This window comes from Sinocyclocheilus grahami, unplaced genomic scaffold (genome assembly GCF_001515645.1).
Source record: "Sinocyclocheilus grahami isolate Dianchi unplaced genomic scaffold, SAMN03320097.WGS_v1.1 scaffold27.1, whole genome shotgun sequence".
In the NCBI taxonomy this organism is placed as follows: Eukaryota; Metazoa; Chordata; class Actinopteri; order Cypriniformes; family Cyprinidae; genus Sinocyclocheilus; species Sinocyclocheilus grahami.
Genome location: NW_015505206.1, coordinates 219,601 through 238,028, shown reverse-complemented (window position 1 = coordinate 238,028; position 18,428 = coordinate 219,601). Strand labels below are relative to the sequence as shown.

At 37.1% G+C, this 18,428-nt stretch overlaps 1 protein-coding gene across 1 annotated transcript in view; it reads left to right on the top strand.

Annotated features, from left to right (window-relative positions):
• Positions 1-18,233, top strand: part of LOC107568156 (C-type mannose receptor 2-like) — a 30,136-nt gene extending 11,903 nt beyond the window's left edge. Inside the window, exons 3-31 of the mRNA XM_016254066.1 lie at positions 1,245-1,418; positions 1,577-1,741; positions 1,920-2,033; positions 2,240-2,383; positions 2,647-2,838; positions 3,104-3,258; positions 4,305-4,409; positions 7,106-7,221; positions 7,325-7,473; positions 7,623-7,837; positions 9,380-9,522; positions 9,782-9,869; positions 11,190-11,352; positions 11,478-11,641; positions 11,977-12,145; positions 12,347-12,489; positions 13,093-13,207; positions 13,476-13,636; positions 13,839-13,947; positions 14,042-14,280; positions 14,358-14,523; positions 15,323-15,472; positions 15,597-15,716; positions 15,811-15,990; positions 16,520-16,669; positions 16,794-16,913; positions 17,008-17,187; positions 17,726-17,752; positions 18,214-18,233. Coding sequence (XP_016109552.1) covers positions 1,245-1,418; positions 1,577-1,741; positions 1,920-2,033; positions 2,240-2,383; positions 2,647-2,838; positions 3,104-3,258; positions 4,305-4,409; positions 7,106-7,221; positions 7,325-7,473; positions 7,623-7,837; positions 9,380-9,522; positions 9,782-9,869; positions 11,190-11,352; positions 11,478-11,641; positions 11,977-12,145; positions 12,347-12,489; positions 13,093-13,207; positions 13,476-13,636; positions 13,839-13,947; positions 14,042-14,280; positions 14,358-14,523; positions 15,323-15,472; positions 15,597-15,716; positions 15,811-15,990; positions 16,520-16,669; positions 16,794-16,913; positions 17,008-17,187; positions 17,726-17,752; positions 18,214-18,233 — 4,136 coding nt within the window. The remainder of the gene's footprint in view (positions 1-1,244; positions 1,419-1,576; positions 1,742-1,919; positions 2,034-2,239; positions 2,384-2,646; positions 2,839-3,103; positions 3,259-4,304; positions 4,410-7,105; positions 7,222-7,324; positions 7,474-7,622; positions 7,838-9,379; positions 9,523-9,781; positions 9,870-11,189; positions 11,353-11,477; positions 11,642-11,976; positions 12,146-12,346; positions 12,490-13,092; positions 13,208-13,475; positions 13,637-13,838; positions 13,948-14,041; positions 14,281-14,357; positions 14,524-15,322; positions 15,473-15,596; positions 15,717-15,810; positions 15,991-16,519; positions 16,670-16,793; positions 16,914-17,007; positions 17,188-17,725; positions 17,753-18,213) is intronic.
• The last annotated feature ends 195 nt before the right edge of the window (positions 18,234-18,428 follow it).

The window sequence follows — 18,428 nt, the reverse complement described above, 5'->3', positions numbered from 1 at the left end:
CCTCCTCCCCCCCCCCCCCCTCATGTTGCTCTCTGTGTACTCTCTGTGTAGACTGAGAGCTAATCTGTACAGTCAGACAGAATGCCCAGGGGTTTCTATAGTAACAGCTGCATTCCAACCGAGGGGCAACTGAGAGGAAGAAAGTGTGAAAATGCAAAGAGGGAAGGAGAGAGGAGGGGTAACAGAGTTCAGGAAGAGAGGCAGAAGTTTCACATAGACATGAACTGACTATCAATTATCATATATTTCACTGCATCTATCTATCTATCTATCTATCTATCTATCTATCTATCTATCTATCTATCTATCTATCTATCTATCTATCTATCTATTTATCTGTCTGTCTGTCTGTCTATATACTATTGTTCATTCTATTTATCTATTTTTCTATGTATGTCTGTCTCTTCTATCCTTCTATCCATCTGTCTATCATCATCATATAATCATATATATCTCTCTATCTATCTATCTATCTATCTATCTATCTATCTATCTATCTATCTATCTATCTATCTATCTATCTGTCTATCTGTCTGTCTGTCTGTCTGTCTGTCTGTCTGTCTGTCCGTCCGTCCGTCCGTCCGTCCGTCCGTCCGTCCGTCCGTCCGTCCGTATTTGTGCCTGTTTATCTATTGGTTGTTTGTTTGTTCTATTTATTGTTGTCTTTATATCTATTTTTCTGTCTGTCTACTGTTGTTCATTCTATTTATCCATTGTTCTCTCTTGTGTTCATCTGTCTTTTCTATCCTTCTGTCTATCTGTCTATAAAATGAAAATCATTGTTTCTGTCTAATGACTATATCCATGTTTTTTCTTGGGTAAGTTAGCATGACAATGCACAACTGGAGTGGTTTTAGAAGCTATTATAAAAAAAACTATTATACGGTATAGAAGCATTATGTACAGTTATGTCCGGCCACAGTCTGACCAAATGAAAAGCAGTTTTCACCCATAACTGCCAGGTTTACATTGTTACCTCTGGGATAACTGCTTTGTTATGGTGGAATGGACTACTGATACTAAAACACACATAAAAACAGCAGACAGCAATAAAATGTACATCTGTTTTGTTCTTCATGATAAAATACTCCCTCTCCTCTCCTACATTTACATTTATTAATTTGGCAGATGTTTGTATCCATGTTAAAACTATGTATTTATCATTATCAGCCTTCTCTGGTAATCATGAATTCCTTCTAGAAGTTAGGGATCTTATATGTTTCTCTGTCTCTTCTTCTCCATAGAAATCTACACCATCCAAGGAAACTCTCACGGCAGCCCATGCTACTTCCCCTTCCTGTACGATGGCCAGTGGTTCCACAGCTGCACCAGCGTGGGCAGGGAGGATGGCTTTAACTGGTGTGCCACTACTCATGATTACGGAAAGGACCAACGCTGGGGCTTCTGCCCAGTGAAGAGTGAGTGAATCCAGCTGATGCTGCTCACGTCACTCATAGAGCTGACCTGTTAAATTCAGAACGTTCTTTCACTGTCTGGAAGCTGGAATGTGAGACTACTGTACATCATAGAGCACATCTTCCTGCTTACTAAAATGCATCTCTCTCTCTTTCCAAAGGTACTGACTGTGAGACGTTTTGGGACATAAACCCTTTGATGGATAACTGTTACCAGTTTAACTTTCAGGCCACGCTGTCCTGGAGTGAAGCACGGACCAGCTGCCAACAGCAGGGAGCGGACCTGCTCAGCATCACTAAAGTAGAGGAACAAATCTTTATCAATGGTGAGAGATGGAGGGATATAAACATGGTTATATTCATTACTTTAAAAATGATTTGTTTTGCAAAGGGATTAAAATGAAAGGGTTCTGGTAAATGCAGAACAAACAAGGCAGAAATTGCTGCTCTCATATTTGTTTAAAACTCAGTGGAATGCGTTTATAAACTGTGTGTGTACTGTAGGTTTGCTAACTGGGTACAGCGCCACCCTGTGGATGGGCCTGAATGATTTAGATCTCAATGGAGGCTGGCAGTGGGCTGACTCCGCCCCTCTCAAATATCTAAACTGGGAAACAGGTGAGGCCACACCCCTTACAGCCCCACCCTCCTATAACCACACCCACTTGGACATTGAATCAGTATACTGTAGCCGAATGTATATTTTTTTTCTTACAAATAAAACACTATTTTACATTAAGACTTTTTAAAAAATTCTTAGAGCTCATTTGCATTAGGAAGGATGTATTTTTATCTGATTTGTCTCATGGATGTGTGTGTTGTAGAAATGCCAAGCTATGACGAGGAGGAAAACTGTGGAGTGATCAGCACCGATGCTCAGGGTCGCTGGCACAACCGGGACTGTTCAGTGGCTCTGCCTTACATTTGCAAGAAACGGCCCAATGCCACACTCGACCCCTTCACCACAGGTATGCATTTTTGGCTTGTGGTTCACATAGAAATGTACAGAGCAATGTTACCACTGCTTACACTTATACTTTAAATGATTGAAAATGACTTGATTTATTTCAGAGGTAAACCTTGTCTGGCCCAGCCATGCAATTTGAGTATCTTGCCCCAAAATTGCATGTTTTTCAGCAAGCTGAGAAGTTTTTAGCTTTTAGATTCTGCTGATGTACCTGAAAGTCTGGTTCGGTCTCGAGGATCTCACCTGTGTCTGTGTGTGAAACAGACTCCTGGGCAGATGATGGGCGGTACCAGTGTGATGTAGGCTGGCAAAACTTCCAGGCGGGCTGCTATAGGTTGAACTCAGACAACCTGGACTGGAGCTCTGCCCACAAAATGTGTCAAAAGATGGAGGCTAACCTCGTTAGCGTCCACACCCTCCCAGAGCTTGAATTCATCACTAAGCATATGAAGAAAGGTATACACATGCAAATAAATGCCTATTCATAAATGTACAGAAACACGTTTGCTTTATCAGTATTTTTGTCTTTCCAGTAAAAACAGAAACTGCTTTTTTCTTTTTCTTGAGCATAAACCTCATTCAGTTTTATAAATAGCACAATTTGCCAATGGGGTAAAAGTAAACGTAATTCAAGATATATTCTCTGGCAACAAGTCTTAATATTTTATATCATTTAGCAAAATCTTTGCGATGTTTCAGACTCTATCTTCCTGTCTTTTAGATATAGAGGAGTTATGGATTGGTCTACATGACACAGCTATGCAGATGAACTTTGAATGGACGGATCGCACTCCAGTCATCTTCACTTTCTGGCATCCATTTGAGCCCAACAATTTTCGAAATGTAAATGAGGATTGTGTCACCATCTGGGGGCCTGTGAGTATATATAAATATAAATATATATAGTTCAAAAGTTTGGGATCAGTAAGCTTTTTTTTTCTTTTTTAATAGCACACATTTGGTTTGTGATATAATTCACTTGAGATATCATTCATTTACATTTATGCATTTAGCAGACACATTTATTCAAAGCAAAGAACACAAGAGGAACAAAAGCAATTTGTTAAGGAGCCAAAAAATACAGGTTTATTTGATGGCTACTTTAGGAAACAAGCTATTGAAGAGGAGAAATGCAGAATGATTTTTAAAATAAATTAATATATTTATTCACATTACATTGATTGAAAATGATAGTAAAACATTTATAATTTTACCAAAGATTTCTATTTGAAATAAATTCTGTTCTTATAGACTTTCTATTCATTAAAGAATCCTGAAATTAATCTATCATGCTTTCAGCAAAAATGTTAAGCAGCACAACTCTTTTCAACATTAATAGTAATAAGAAATGTTTCTTGAGTATCAAATCAGCATATTAGAATGATTTCTGAAGGATAATGTGACACTGAAGACTTTAGTTATGGCTGCTGAAAATTCAACTTTGCCATCACAGGAATAAATTACATTCAAAAATAGATTAAAATAGAAAACAGTTGTTTTAAATTGTAATAATATTTTACAGTATTACTGTTTTTTAAATAAACACAGACTTAAAATAAGCATAAGTGACTTTAGCATAGTCGAACCCCAAACTTTTAATCGATAGTGTAGAACGAGCTTGTCAAGAAAATATTGCAAAAAATACATTTCAAAAAACAAATCATGACGAAAGTATAATTTTAGGGTGAAATAGCCAGACATGTTTTTGAGAGGTTTTGTGTGGATTGTGTTAAAGGTACAGTGAGTTAATGCCAAGTGTGTTTTGTAGCAAACCTTATCCCTTTTCAATTGTCAGAATGATGTTAATGGATATGAATCTGCTTTCCTTTATACTTGTAATTAAGTTAGTGATCCTAAAAGTTAAAATTTATGGCAGCTTCATAATGATAACCCCTCATTATACAGTATGTGTGTGTTTGTAGGAGGGCCGCTGGAACGATAGCCCATGTAATTACTCGCTGCCCTCGATCTGTAAGAAACCAGCACAGAAGTCTGACGATCGGATAGAGGACCACGGCTGCAAACGGGTAAATCACTCTGGTTTTCACTCTGTTGCCTTTCTCCTTATGTTTCTCATTCATCTTTGTCATTCTTCCTTTTTCATTAGATTTAATCCTCTAATTACCCTTTCTTGTTTTGTTCTCTGCAGCTCCTGCAGTTTTCTGTTTGTTACTTCTGTTTAGCTGGATTTCTCCCCCAACATACTTTCTGTTGCTCTCTTTCTCTCGGCATAAAGACTCTATTCACAGTCGCCGCTGTGTCATGCTGTTAAAACTCCAGATGTGGTCAGTAGACCCAGACCTGCCACAAGCATACAGTAAACAGAGGAGTCTGACTCACACACACGCTAGTCTTCATAACTCATAAGTGTTTGCTAACCGAGGACAAAAAGTTTGAGGTCATGGACCAAGTTACTCTAGCAAGCACACAGAAACAAAATATGCATACATTGGCTACATTTCATTCTCATTGCCTTACGTCTGTCATCCCTCCACCCAATTCATCCAGATCTACAGCAGCTCTACATGAAACCGTCTTTGTTTTAAATGAGTGTTGTTGTTACCTTGCTGTGACCCTGGTAATAGCATCTGTTAAATAAGAGCTGTGACCCTGGATGCCATCGCCTAGGTCAGAGTTCAGAGGTCAGAGGTTACTAGTGGATAACCTAAAGCTTTAAAACAGTATGCTTGACTAAGTTACTTTTTCCCTAAAGAAAACTCGTCTCACCTATGCAAATGGGTGCTTTGGGTTTCCAGGATGTTGCTGTTTGGTTGTTAAAGGTGTTCTGATTTCTGATTTTCTGAGTTCTAATGTTTTAGCTTGTTGCTTGGGTGTTCTGGGTGGTTGCTATGTGGTTTTGCTTCAGAGATAAGATTAATGTAGGTCTATGCTGTTTTTTCCCCTGTGTATTATCGACCATCAGGCAAAAAAAAAAAAAAGTCCTACAACTTAAAGAAGTAATAGCACACATTTCTTCCATAAGCCACACAATTTGATAAGTTATGTGTCCAAACAGAATATTTAAGGTTGGGGGGTTGTAAATAAATGTACATTCATAAGACATTTATAATAAATGGGGGTTGTAATAAATAGTAAAAGTAATACATGCCTCATCAACTTCATACAAGTTCTTTCAAATACTTTATATTACTTATTTTCGTTTTTCTTCTTCACAAATTTCTGTCAGTTAATTTAGCCCCATTTGAACTTCATTTTGTAGTTTGTTTCAGCAGTTTTTGACTTACACTGATAAAATGTTCAGTACTTAAAATAACTAAGTGTCATCAAACTCATTAACATAATATTTGCATACTGAATTGTGATTGTATTTATTTATTTTTTGTGAAACTGATTTATTTACACCACCATTCAAAGTTTGGGGTCAGTAAGATATTTAATACGTTTAAGTGAATACTTCTATTCAGCAAGTATGCATTCATTTCATCAATATTTATTAATATATATAAATATTGTAAATATATTTATAAATAAATACAGTGTAAAGTTATGAAAATAACTTTCTATTCTTTCTATTTCTTTCTATTCATCAAAGAATTCTGAACAAAATCACAGTTTCAACAAAGCCATTAATTAGCACAATACTGAAAAAAATCTACATTTTAAAATATATTCAAATAGAAAACAGTTATTTTAAATTGTAATAATATTTCAAAATATTACTGTTTTTACTGTAGTTTTGAACAAATAAATACAGACTTTGTAAGAATAAAATCTTCTTTCAAGAACATGAAAACAATTTCACTTTCAAATGGTGATGTAGATAGAATGAGCTTAATTGTCAAGAAAATATTGCAAAAAATAAATAATAATGACAAAAGTATAATTTTATGAAATAGCCAGACATGTTCTTAAGAGGTTTTGTGGGATTCACGCATATGTGTGTTTGAGTCAGTGTTAAGTGTTAATGCAGAGTGGATTTTTTTCAGCAGCCTTTATCTCTGTAGAACTGTCAGAATCATGTTAAAAACCTTTGAATGATACTGTATGTACATTGCATATTTCCCCCCTCTTTTTCTGGTATTTGGATTTACAAATTACAATAATTTTGTAAGGCATTAACACTATTCTTTTGCTGCATTGTAGCCCTGTAGTCTGCAAATGAAAATCTAGTTTTAACAATTTAATCTTCATTTTTGGAACAGGCTGCTAAATTTGGAGTCATAGTGTGTTTGTCATTGTCAGACAATGAGAGAACACATCTGACTCTCTGTAATGTCTTAAACAGTAGAGCAGACAGCCGGCAAACAGGTCAAGTTACTGCCTCTTGCCTAGTGCTGACGTGGAATTTAGATACATTCCTTAACATGTGGGTGTCTGTGTGTGAATGCATGCATGTGTGTGCATGCTTTGTGCCTGTGGGTTTAATTGTTTTGCCATTGGTCTAATTCATATAGTTTATACATATAGGGTAAATTCTACTGTTTTTAGACCAGTATAAATTCCTAGCTACTCCAGATTGGTTTATGCTGGTGTTCATGCATTTAATAAGAAAATGTAATTAAGTAAATAAATAAATAACATTTCAAACGAATTTCCAGATGCTTTAAAGTTGTCACTGTACATTTAACGCTTAGCAAAAAATAACTAGTTTAGAAAATATGCTGAACTGTTCAGAACCATTTACCTATTCATTATTTTTCAAGCAAGAATAATGCATTATAACACTGCACACTTTCTCTCTCCCTCTGGTGAATCTCTCCAGGGTTGGAGATGGCACAGTCCTTCCTGCTTCAAGGTTGGAGAAGAATCTCTAACCTTTAATGATGCAAAAGGAATGTGCGCTAGCAACAATGCCACACTCGTCATTATTAATAACAGGTACTGGACACAAGCCTAGCAACATTGGATTTGTATTCAGCTTGTAATGCTCTTTCCCGAAATCGATGAATTCTGAAGTGACTTATGAGGTGCATATTTCCAGGTTTGAGCAGGCCTTTGTGAGCAGCCTGGTGTTTGGACGATCTGCCGATCAGTTCTGGCTCGGCTTGTATAATGAGAACAGCACCGGCACGTTCCGCTGGATAACGGGAGAGGAGCTCACATACACCAACTGGAACAGAGACCAGCCAGGTACAGAAACACACACGAGCGTGTGTATGGCATGACCATGTGTGCACCTGAATAATTTGTTTCTGTTGATCATTTGGTGCTAACATTTTATTTTAAAAATAAAATTAAATGCTGAGGATGAACCTGCCTTTTGTCTTGTGGTGTTGCAGCACAGATAAAGGGAGGCTGTGTGGTGATGGTGGCGGGGCAGGCCATGGGTCTGTGGGAGGTGAAGGACTGTGCCAGTGTCCGCTCCAAATACATTTGCAAACAGAATCAGGACTCTCTCATCCCCAGCCCCCCTGTTCCTCAGCCCACGCCCTCCTTAACAGGATCATGCCCATCGGGATGGAAAAGCACCAATAAGTTCCACTACTGCTACAAGGTTGTGCGCCATTCAAAATTGAAATGCTTTCTAAATTAAAATTTGAGTTGAATTTGCAGAACTGTAACTTTAAATGTAATAAATATCATTGCAAAATGTAAATCATATTATTACCCAGCTCTATATGTAAAGTTGAATATATATTATATCCAGATTTATACGCATACATACAGTAACACCCAGCTCTTTAAAATTAAGTTAGGTATATATATTATTTATATTATATCCAACTCAATCCACTTTATTCACAGTATACTCACATAGTGATAAACACTATACTATATAGCAAATCTTAACTGCATGTTTGCTTGTATCATTGCAAAATGTAAACTATATTATCGCCCAGTTCTAATCTGCTATGAGGCATAAAGATATTAAGATATTATAAAAACAACATGACTTTCTGTATTAACAATTTAAACATTATAATTAAACATGGTGGAAATTTCACCTATAGATTCATATATTATATTTAATAATTATTAACATTCATTTTCTAAAACTGGTAAAATAAAATAAAAAGAACATTAATTTTCCCAGATGGCTCTAGTTTAACAGTTCTGCTCAAAAGTTTGCATAACACCTTGCAGAATCTATGAAAATGTTAATAATTTTAACAAAATAAGAAGGATCATAAAAAATTAATTTTATTATTTATTTAGTACTGTCATGAATAAGCTACTTCACGCAACCGATGTTTACATAAAGTCCAAAAAACAAAATAATTGCTGAATTTATTTTTAAAAATGAGCCCGTTCAAAAGTTTACATACACTCTAAAAAATGCTGGGTTGTTTCAACCCAATGTTGGGTCAAATATGGACTAACCCAACTGTTGGGTTAAATTTTGGTTATATTTTTAAATTAACTTTTTAACCCAACAGTTGGGTTAGTTATTTGACCTAACATTGGGTTGAAACAACCCAGCATTTTTTAGAGTGTACCTTTGATTCTTAATACTCTGTTGTTACCTGGATGATCCATGACTGTTTTCATGTTTTATGATAGCTGTTCATGAGAAAAATCCTCCAGCTCCTGCACATTCTTTGGTTTTCCAGCATCTTCTGCATATTTGACTCCTTTCCAGCTGTGGCTGTATAATTTTGAGATGCATCTTTTCACAAAGAGGACAACTGAGAGATTCGTACACAACTATTACAAAAGCTGCAAACATTCACTGATGTTCAATAAGGCAAATGATGCATTTAAATCTTTTTTTTTTTCTTCGATGGCTGTATTAATTTTTTTTGACTAATGAAATCCGTTTAATCGATTTGACATATCAGGGAATAAAAAGTCATAATGAATGATTGCAAATTCATCATAAAATGAATAATCACAAAAGTTTTTTTTAATTTACAATTGTAAATTCTTCTTCCTGCCATTTCATTTCAAATCCAGTTCAGCATCCTGTGAGTGTGTCCATTCAATTCAAGAAGTGAACCAATTCATACATTTTGAATTTTGGCCAGTCCTTGTGTGGTGTCTGTGTGTTTGTTTGTACTGGGGTGTGTGTGGTCTGCTCATTGCTGTACTTTTGTAGGTCTTTCATGCAGGTGCACTGGAGAAGAGACTGACTTGGATTCAAGCTCACAAGTTCTGCCAGAAACATGGAGCTCAGCTCGCCAGCTTCAGCATGCCAGAGGAAGAGACCTATGTCTTCCAGATCCTCCATGAGGCCTTCGGGTAAGCGTCTAAAATCCAGCCCTAAAGGAACACTGTGTGTTTGTGATGTTTGAAGGTGTGATTTTTGTGAGAATTAATCAAATTTATTTTTCTTTAGCAGTTTTTACACTCAAATACCCCTAGTCAGAATAGGGTAGAGGTTATGTTTGTTCGGTTTATGATAAGTTTGACTTTATGATTCGAATGCATCATGGGGGCCTGTTATAGTATAGTAGAGTAGTGTCTAACCACTCTGCCTTCTGATTGGCTGTGTGGGCAGGGAGGCGGAGGATCATGAGCAGCACTGGCTGTGGATCGGAATTTCCCGCAGAAATAGTGACAGCTGGACATGGAGTGACGGATCAGCAGTGAGTTTCTTAAAATACTGTTAATTTTTATTGTATTTAATTGTACTAGACCAGTGTGTACAGTGTGTGTATATACTTACTGTTCTAATAACACTGATGGATATTTTAATAATCGTTCATGATGATTAATTATATCCAGTATGATTTTAGAGGAACACATTTCTGAATGTTATCCATGGGGCTGTGGGCATATATAAGACAAAAAAAAGTTGGAAAACACTGTACTAGACATCTATGAGCAGATGTTGTCAATTGCTTTGACTTCAAGGGCCCTATATTAATATTTTTGAAGACACAAAACATATTTTAATCTATGGGAAGTCCTACTATAGTTAAAGGGGTCCTATTATGCTCTTTTACAAAGTCTTGATTTTGTTTTGGGGGTGTACTAGAACAGTGTTTCCCAACCGGGGTGCCGTCTGTCGAGAGCAGGGATGCCGTGTAAAAAATCCTTTTTTAATATTTTTAAATTGCTAAAATGTTCAAAAAAGCATCTATTATATAATATCCATTTCTGATGTCGCCAATAATTAGAGATGCACCGAAATTTCGGCTGCCGAAAATGAGTTCACCGCTCAGGATACACTTTCACGTGGTGTGACGCTCTGCGTATTATCCCGCTTTATGCGTGTGCTCTCCGCTCAGTTGCTCCACTCGTATACCGTAACATACACACTACACACTGACTAAAATTAAAAAAGTGAAAAAGCATAATAGGACCCCTTTAATAGTTATAGTTACAGTATCTTATAAAAAAAAGCAACTATAATAATTGTAATTAAAATAATTACATTTCAGCGTTCCAAAATGTGTAGGAGCTAAATATTCTTAAAGAATGTAATATATTTATAAAAAATATTCAGTACGTTAAAAATCTAATATTTTAGAGCTTTGCATAACTGGTAAAATGTATATTAATTTTTCAGGTCTAGAACTATTAAAATCAGGATTTCTCATATATATCCAGGTTTTCCAAGACCAGGAGAATCCTGGTTCTTCAAAAATAAAAACAGGGGGTTTTGAAGGCGTAAATCAGGATAAGAAAGATCACGATGACGTTTTTTAATGATAACTTTTTTAAAGGTTTTAATGCTTGTTTTGGCTAATTTTTTATTATTTTAAGTAATCTTGAGGGCGTTTTGTAAGTATGATGATGCCCCCTAGTGGTCCCTGGCCCCCTGGTAGAGAATCATTGCCATAAAAAAAAAAAAACAACCGCAAATATCAGAGTTTTCTGCTTCCATTTCTTTAATATTATACCTACATAGTAGCTTTTTATTAGCGATTCTACCATACAAAGTCTTTTTTTCTCTCTTTCAGGTGTCCTATCAGAACTTTGGCAGGGGGAATTATGGGTCTGCTGAGTGTGGAGCAGCTAACATGGCTGACACCAACTGGCTGGTATCACACTGCGAGTCTGAGCTGGACTGGATCTGCAAAATATCGAAAGGGAAGGTGGAAGAGGAACCTGAGAGCCATGAAGGTCTGTGGCAGTGCACTCTTAAGACTGTAATATTATCAAAAGAAAAAGCTTAACAAGTTTGTTTGTGAGCTGAGTGTGATTTTGACTCTAAGTAATGTGACATTATTATACATTTGTGTGTGTAGACACTGGTTTAGAGTGGGTCGATTTTGAGGAGGCCCAGTATAAAATGTTTGAACATCGCTCCACGTGGGACCAGGCTCAGAGGATCTGCTCCTGGTTCGACGCCTCCCTGGTCTCCATGCACTCTCCTAAGGAGAACCAGTTTTTGGTTAGCACTTTACGCAAGGTAAGCACACAACTACACACTGTCCTCTAAGAGGTATGCTTATGAAATATTAAATTAACAGCAGTTAAAGGATCAGATCTGTGGTGGTACCTTTTTTAAAGGCACACTCTTGTATCTTATTTATCACTAAATTATGCATATTAGTACCTTAAAGGTACATATTAGTAAATTTTGAAAGGGTACAACACCAGCAACAGATTTTGTACCAGATTTTGTACCAGATTCATACCTTTTGCAAAGATGAATATTTTGCATAAAGAGGTTTATCGAAGGCTAAATGCTATATGAAATGTGTTTGCAATACTAACCAAGAATTGTGTGTTTACTGTGTCCAGATGTCTCGCAAAGAAAATGACCTGTGGTGGATTGGCTTGCACAGTTTGAAGCACAATGGGAGATTAAGGTGGTCTGATCATTCGGTGCTCAATTATGTGTCCTGGGGACTAGCACAGCCTCGACCAATCAGCAAAGAGCCCAAATGTGTTCAAATCTCTGCCTCAAAAGGTTTGGTTCCTTTTACACACATATCGAATCAGAAAATATGTCATCTTCACCTTGAATTTGACATGCACCGGTTTTGACCACATTTTATATAAACATAAGAAAGGAGTGCACAGATTGAAGGTTCAGACGTTTTGAAGTTATTTTGTGGAATATGTGACTCAACAGCAGTGAGTTTAGTGAATTACCTTAATGTTGTCTCAGGTGACTGGTCAGACCAGAGGTGTCACGTCGATCTTCCATACGTGTGTAAGAGGGTGAATGTGACAGGAACCATCCCTCCCACACCCGCTCCTCCTCTCATACCTGCCGGCTGCCCCCAGGGCTGGAGGCCTTTTCTACACAAGGTACACAGACTGTCTGCTTTTATACATTATTACACTTGCAAGGCTGCACTGTAATGAAAAAAATTTTGAAACATTTTTCAAATTTAGTTTTGGTCATTATTTGAACCATTTTGGATCATCTCTTTTTTTATATACTGTGTATAAACTTTATACTTTTTCTAAGAAATGAAAGATTACATTGACTTAAAGTAATTGCAATTGTTTGTCTTTCAAAACCTACCTAAAATAATTGTGAAACAGTCTCATATTTCATTTTACTTTTGTAATGTGACATATTTCTATGTGAAATGGGATATTCATTGAGAAACATTGGGTGGAACTTGTTTCTGTCAGGAATTGATTAGATCATGAAAAGTTATCTATATTTGACAGATTTTTTGGAGGGGCTGTAAAAATTCAGATTGCTTGTAACGGCAGCCAAAAATGAAAATTCTTCTTCTTTTGATGAAGCAAGATATTTTTATTAATTTTTTTTTCATTTGGAATGTAAGAAAATAAAGATCTAGCAAAAATTATTATTTTGAAAATGACTTTCTTACAGAAATATTCATTTTCTTATATCAGTAATCTCTGCATTCTGTTTTTTCCCCCACATTCTAACAGTGTTATAAGGTGTTTGGAGAAGAGCTGTCGAGTCGTAGCACTTGGGAATCTGCCTCCAAGACGTGTTTGACACATAGAGCCACGCTAGTGACAGTGCCAAACCACCGAGTTCAGGGTAAATCAAACCCAGACACACACACACACACACACACACACAAACCACAAAAGAGAAGCTAGGTTACATTAAATTGATAGTTCACGCACAAAAAATTACAAAAAATTTGAAAGTATAAGAATTATAGACAACTTATATGAATATTGGAAATGACATGCCCCAATGTCTCTGATGCTTACAGCCCTCAATTTGCTTTGTGTAGCATTAATTTGTGTGAATGGAAACAGACTAAGCTCTGCATTTGATCTATTTCTTTCTCTCTCTTCAGCGTTCCTTGTGACTCTGCTGCCCAACAGCAGTTTATATGTGTGGGTGGGGCTTACTTCAGAATCACAGGCTCAGTTCAGGTGGTTTGAACCTGGGTTACTTAGCTATACTAACTGGGCCCCTGGAGAACCAGTGGACAACAGACAAATGAAAAGTCTGTCTGTCTGTCTGTCATTCTGTCTGTCGGTCTGTCTCTCTCTCTGTCTGTCTGTCTGTCTGTCTGTCTGTCTGTCGGTCTGTCTCTCTCTCTGTCTGTCGGTCTGTCTCTCTCTCTGTCTGTCTCTCTCTCTGTCCGTCTACATTATCATTTATAAATCCAGCCATCCACCCATCAATCTGAGTATATGTGTGTGTGTCCCATTAGGGTAACTGCATAGTGCTTCTCCACGGTAGTCCTCCCCGGATGATGGGCATGTGGGCGTCTCGCAGGTGTGATGCAGAGAAACACGGCTTCATCTGTATGAAGGATAAAGGTACATGAATATCTTAAATTCACATGCTCACACAAATATACATTGTACTATATACCCTGAAGCACTAGAATATCCTGTCTGCATGTGTTTCCAGACCCTGCCTTGCCCCCTGGCGTGGACCCTCTTCCCCCATTATTAGATGGCCCATTAGAATTTGATGGCGTGCAGTACCGGATCTTGCAGAAGCCTCTGGACTGGTACACAGCTGTGCAGGTGTGTGAATCCATTAACGGAACGCTGGCAGCGGTGCGAGATCCTCGGCAGCACGCCTACCTCACCCTCCTCCTCAGCACGCTCCACAAATCCGCCTGGATCGGGCTACACAACGACGGGGTGAGACATCGTCTGCGACTTGTGTGTCTCTTTCTCTGACATCTCAGAGCTTCAGCAAAAGCTTCTTGTATTTCCAGGCTCGGAGCTACACGTGGTTGGGTGAAGAGGAGCTCAAATTCAGTGACTGGCGGGATGGAGAGCCTAATCAAATGTATGGATGTGGTCACATGACAATTGAAGGCCAGTGGACTGTGGCTGCTTGTAATACAAAATTAAATGCTGCCATCTGTGAAATTAACACGGGTAAGAAAGTGTTAAAGTATGCTTCTGAATACTTTCATAGTACTAGTACTATTTATTTGCATTGAATTTCCAAATGAAGTTCAGTATGCATCCAAGGTTGATTTTCATTATTTGATTGGGACACAGATTTTCTATACTATTTTAAATAGTGCTGGGCAACGATTAATCGCATCCAAAATAAAAGTTTTTCTTTATGCGTGTGTACTGTGTATATTTATTATGTATATATAACGACACACACATATAGTGTATATTTTGAAAATATTTGTATTTACATGCATATATTTATATTCATATAATTTAATATATAAACAACATATTTTTCTTAAATATATACATGCATGTATATATACATAATAAATATACACATTACACACACATATATGATGTAAACAAAAACTTTTATTTTGTATGCGATTAATCGTTGCCCAGCACTAATTTTAAATAATAACAGGCAATATTTAGTGTATACCAGATTTATTTTAGAATTATTTATATACTATTATAGCATTATTAAACATCGTTATAACATTTCTAATTTTTCTCTTTTTAAGTTCAAATTTATATTTCAACTTAACTTACCAAAAATTATTTTTAATAGTTTTAGTTTACAATAACAGCAATGGTGTATACTATACCCTACTGCTGTTATTTTAAACTAAAACATACAGTGCAGTATGTTAGTTTTCCATTTTAGATGTAAGCTGTGTGTATTTGGATCCATCTGTGGTGTTTTTTGTTTGCACAAATTTTGCAGGTGTGTTCTAATAGCCTTTTGCTTGTTGTGTTTTTGTGTCAGAGAGAATGATAGAACACAGGTGGATGTATCCGGGTTTTTGCCCACATCCTGTAGGTAATTGGTCCTGGGTTCCTTTCAGAAATCACTGCTACTCATTCATCCTCCACGAGCTACAATTTAAACATGAGGCCATACGCATGTGTAACAAAGGTAATGTTTACACATGGGGAAAAAAACAACAAAATCAGCACAGGAACACACATTAATGTATTGTAATATGTAATAATGTATATTACACACAATAACTTAAGTAATCTTGTTTTTCCTTTCTCAGTGGGAGCTAAGCTGTTGTCAATATTAGATGAAAACGAGAACAGTTTTGTGTGGGAGCACATGCAAAGTTTTCAACAACAGGCTCACGGCGCTTGGCTTGGAATGATCTTTAACTCCAAAGGCAAGAAGTTTAATGAATAACACTTGTTTCCTTTATTGACCTGCAATTTGGATCTCCTTTATCCAGACCTGTGTGTATGCGTTTGATTCCACAGAAGGCAGTCTGGAGTGGTCAGACAGTCAAGTAGTGGACTACAGTAACTGGGAGCAGCAGGACGCTAATCTGAGCATGCTGTCCGCCAACAGCTGCTTCTGGGTTCAGAGCAACACGGGCCTCTGGAGGCCGGGGTCCTGCAAAAACCGCACACATGGAGTCATCTGTAAACGACCACGAGGTATGGAGCGTCACATACATACAGGAACATATGATATATTTCCATATTCAACTGGGGTAAAAGCTACACAAATGAATTAAAACAGTCCTGTTTCACAATCTCATCCAGACTTTGCGAAGAGGTTGTTATTGAAGGATGAAGCAATACAAACTAACCCATAGCTCATGTTTAAGTATATTTAATATATGTATTAAAATTACAAAACAAACTAAATTACAAGAATCTAAATAAATTAAATAAAAAAAGGCTGATTCAAAAGGAATGAGTAAATAAAGTAAGTAATAAAAAATATTAAAATTACTGTTTTGCATAGAAGTCTCAAAGGCACAGCAATAAAAAGCACAGTATTGCAGGTGGTCAATAAGCAGGTGAAAAATGGCCATGGTCATGACGAGAAATGTCCAAAAAAACCTTGACTACGTTTTAGATGTAAGCTGTGTGTATTTGGATCCATCTGTGGTGTTTTTTGTTTGCACAAATTTTGCAGGTGTGTTCTAATAGCCTTTTGCTTGTTGTGTTTTTGTGTCAGAGAGAATGATAGAACACAGGTGGATGTATCCGGGTTTTTGCCCACATCCTGTAGGTAATTGGTCCTGGGTTCCTTTCAGAAATCACTGCTACTCATTCATCCTCCACGAGCTACAATTTAAACATGAGGCCATACGCATGTGTAACAAAGGTAATGTTTACACATGGGGAAAAAAACAACAAAATCAGCACAGGAACACACATTAATGTATTGTAATATGTAATAATGTATATTACACACAATAACTTAAGTAATCTTGTTTTTCCTTTCTCAGTGGGAGCTAAGCTGTTGTCAATATTAGATGAAAACGAGAACAGTTTTGTATGGGAGCACATGCAGAGTTTTCAACAACAGGCCCACGGCGCTTGGCTTGGAATGATCTTTAACTCCAAAGGCAAGAAGTTTAATGAACAACACTTGTTTCCTTTATTGACCTGCAGTTTGGATCTCCTTTATCTAGACCTGTGTGTATGTGTTCGATTCCACAGAAGGCAGTCTGGAGTGGTCAGACAGTCAAGTAGTGGACTACAGTAACTGGGAGCAGCAGGACGCTAATCTGAGCATGCTGTCCGCCAACAGCTGCTTCTGGGTTCAGAGCAACACGGGCCTCTGGAGGCCGGGGTCCTGCAAAAACCGCACACATGGAGTCATCTGTAAACGACCACGAGGTATGGAGCGTCACATACATACAGGAACATATGATATATTTCCATATTCAACTGGGGTAAAAGCTACACAAATGAATTAAAACAGTCCTGTTTCACAATCTCATCCAGACTTTGCGAAGAGGTTGTTATTGAAGGATGAAGCAATACAAACTAACCCATAGCTCATGTTTAAGTATATTTAATATATGTATTAAAATTACAAAACAAACAAAATTACAAGATTCTAAATAAATTAAATAAAAAAAGGCTGATTCAAAAGGAATGAATAAAGTAAGTAATAAATAATATTAAAATTACTGTTTTGCATAGAAGTCTCAAAGGCACAGCAATAAAAAGCACAGTATTGTAGGTGGTCAATAAGCAGGTGAAAAATGGCCATGGTCATGACGAGAAATGTCCAAAAAAAACTCGACTACATTGACCTCAGGGAAAAAAAACAGCTGAGAATGTATGACAGAAATCCTAATATAATTATAATATACAGTATAATAATTCACATTTTGAACCCAATTTTCCTCTTTCTTTTCTTTTTCAGTAGGAGCCACAGCAGAGCCTGTAGTTCATTGTAAGTTTTTTTACCTAATTTTTACCTAAAATATGTTGATTAAGTTGAAAAACGTATTAAATGAACACCCATGAAGTTGTTTTTAATGTTTTGTTTGAAAATTTATTTTCTCGTGGACAGCCATTTTTTTTTGCTGCGGCGCCCGGGGAGCAGTTGGGGGTTCGGTGCCTTGCTCAAGGACACCTCAGTCATGGTATTGAAGGTGGTAGAGAGTGCTGTACATTCACTCCCCCCCACCTACAATCCCTGCCGATACAAGACTCAAACCCCGCAACCTTGGGTTACGAGTCCGACTCTCTAACCATTAGGCCACGACTTCCCCCAAACTTCCAGACTATGAGAGCACACAATCACACGAACTACAAGGTAACACCACAACAGTATTTCTTTTTCAGACTGTGACTTTTGAAGTTATTTGTTGTGACTTTTTTTTTTGCTGTTTTTTTATTTTATTTGTGCAGCTGAATTTGATGTTCTCTGAGTCAGAATTCAGGTCCCCCATGGATCAATCTGAAAATTATAATCATAATAATTACACATCAGATGAAACGATAGTATGTTTGAAGTTCTGTGGTGCGGAACCAAAAAAAAAAGAAAATACTGCGGACAGAAATAGACAGATGAAAGTGCATGAGAATGAGCCTGTCACAAGCAGTATAGTATCTCTCTCTCTAAT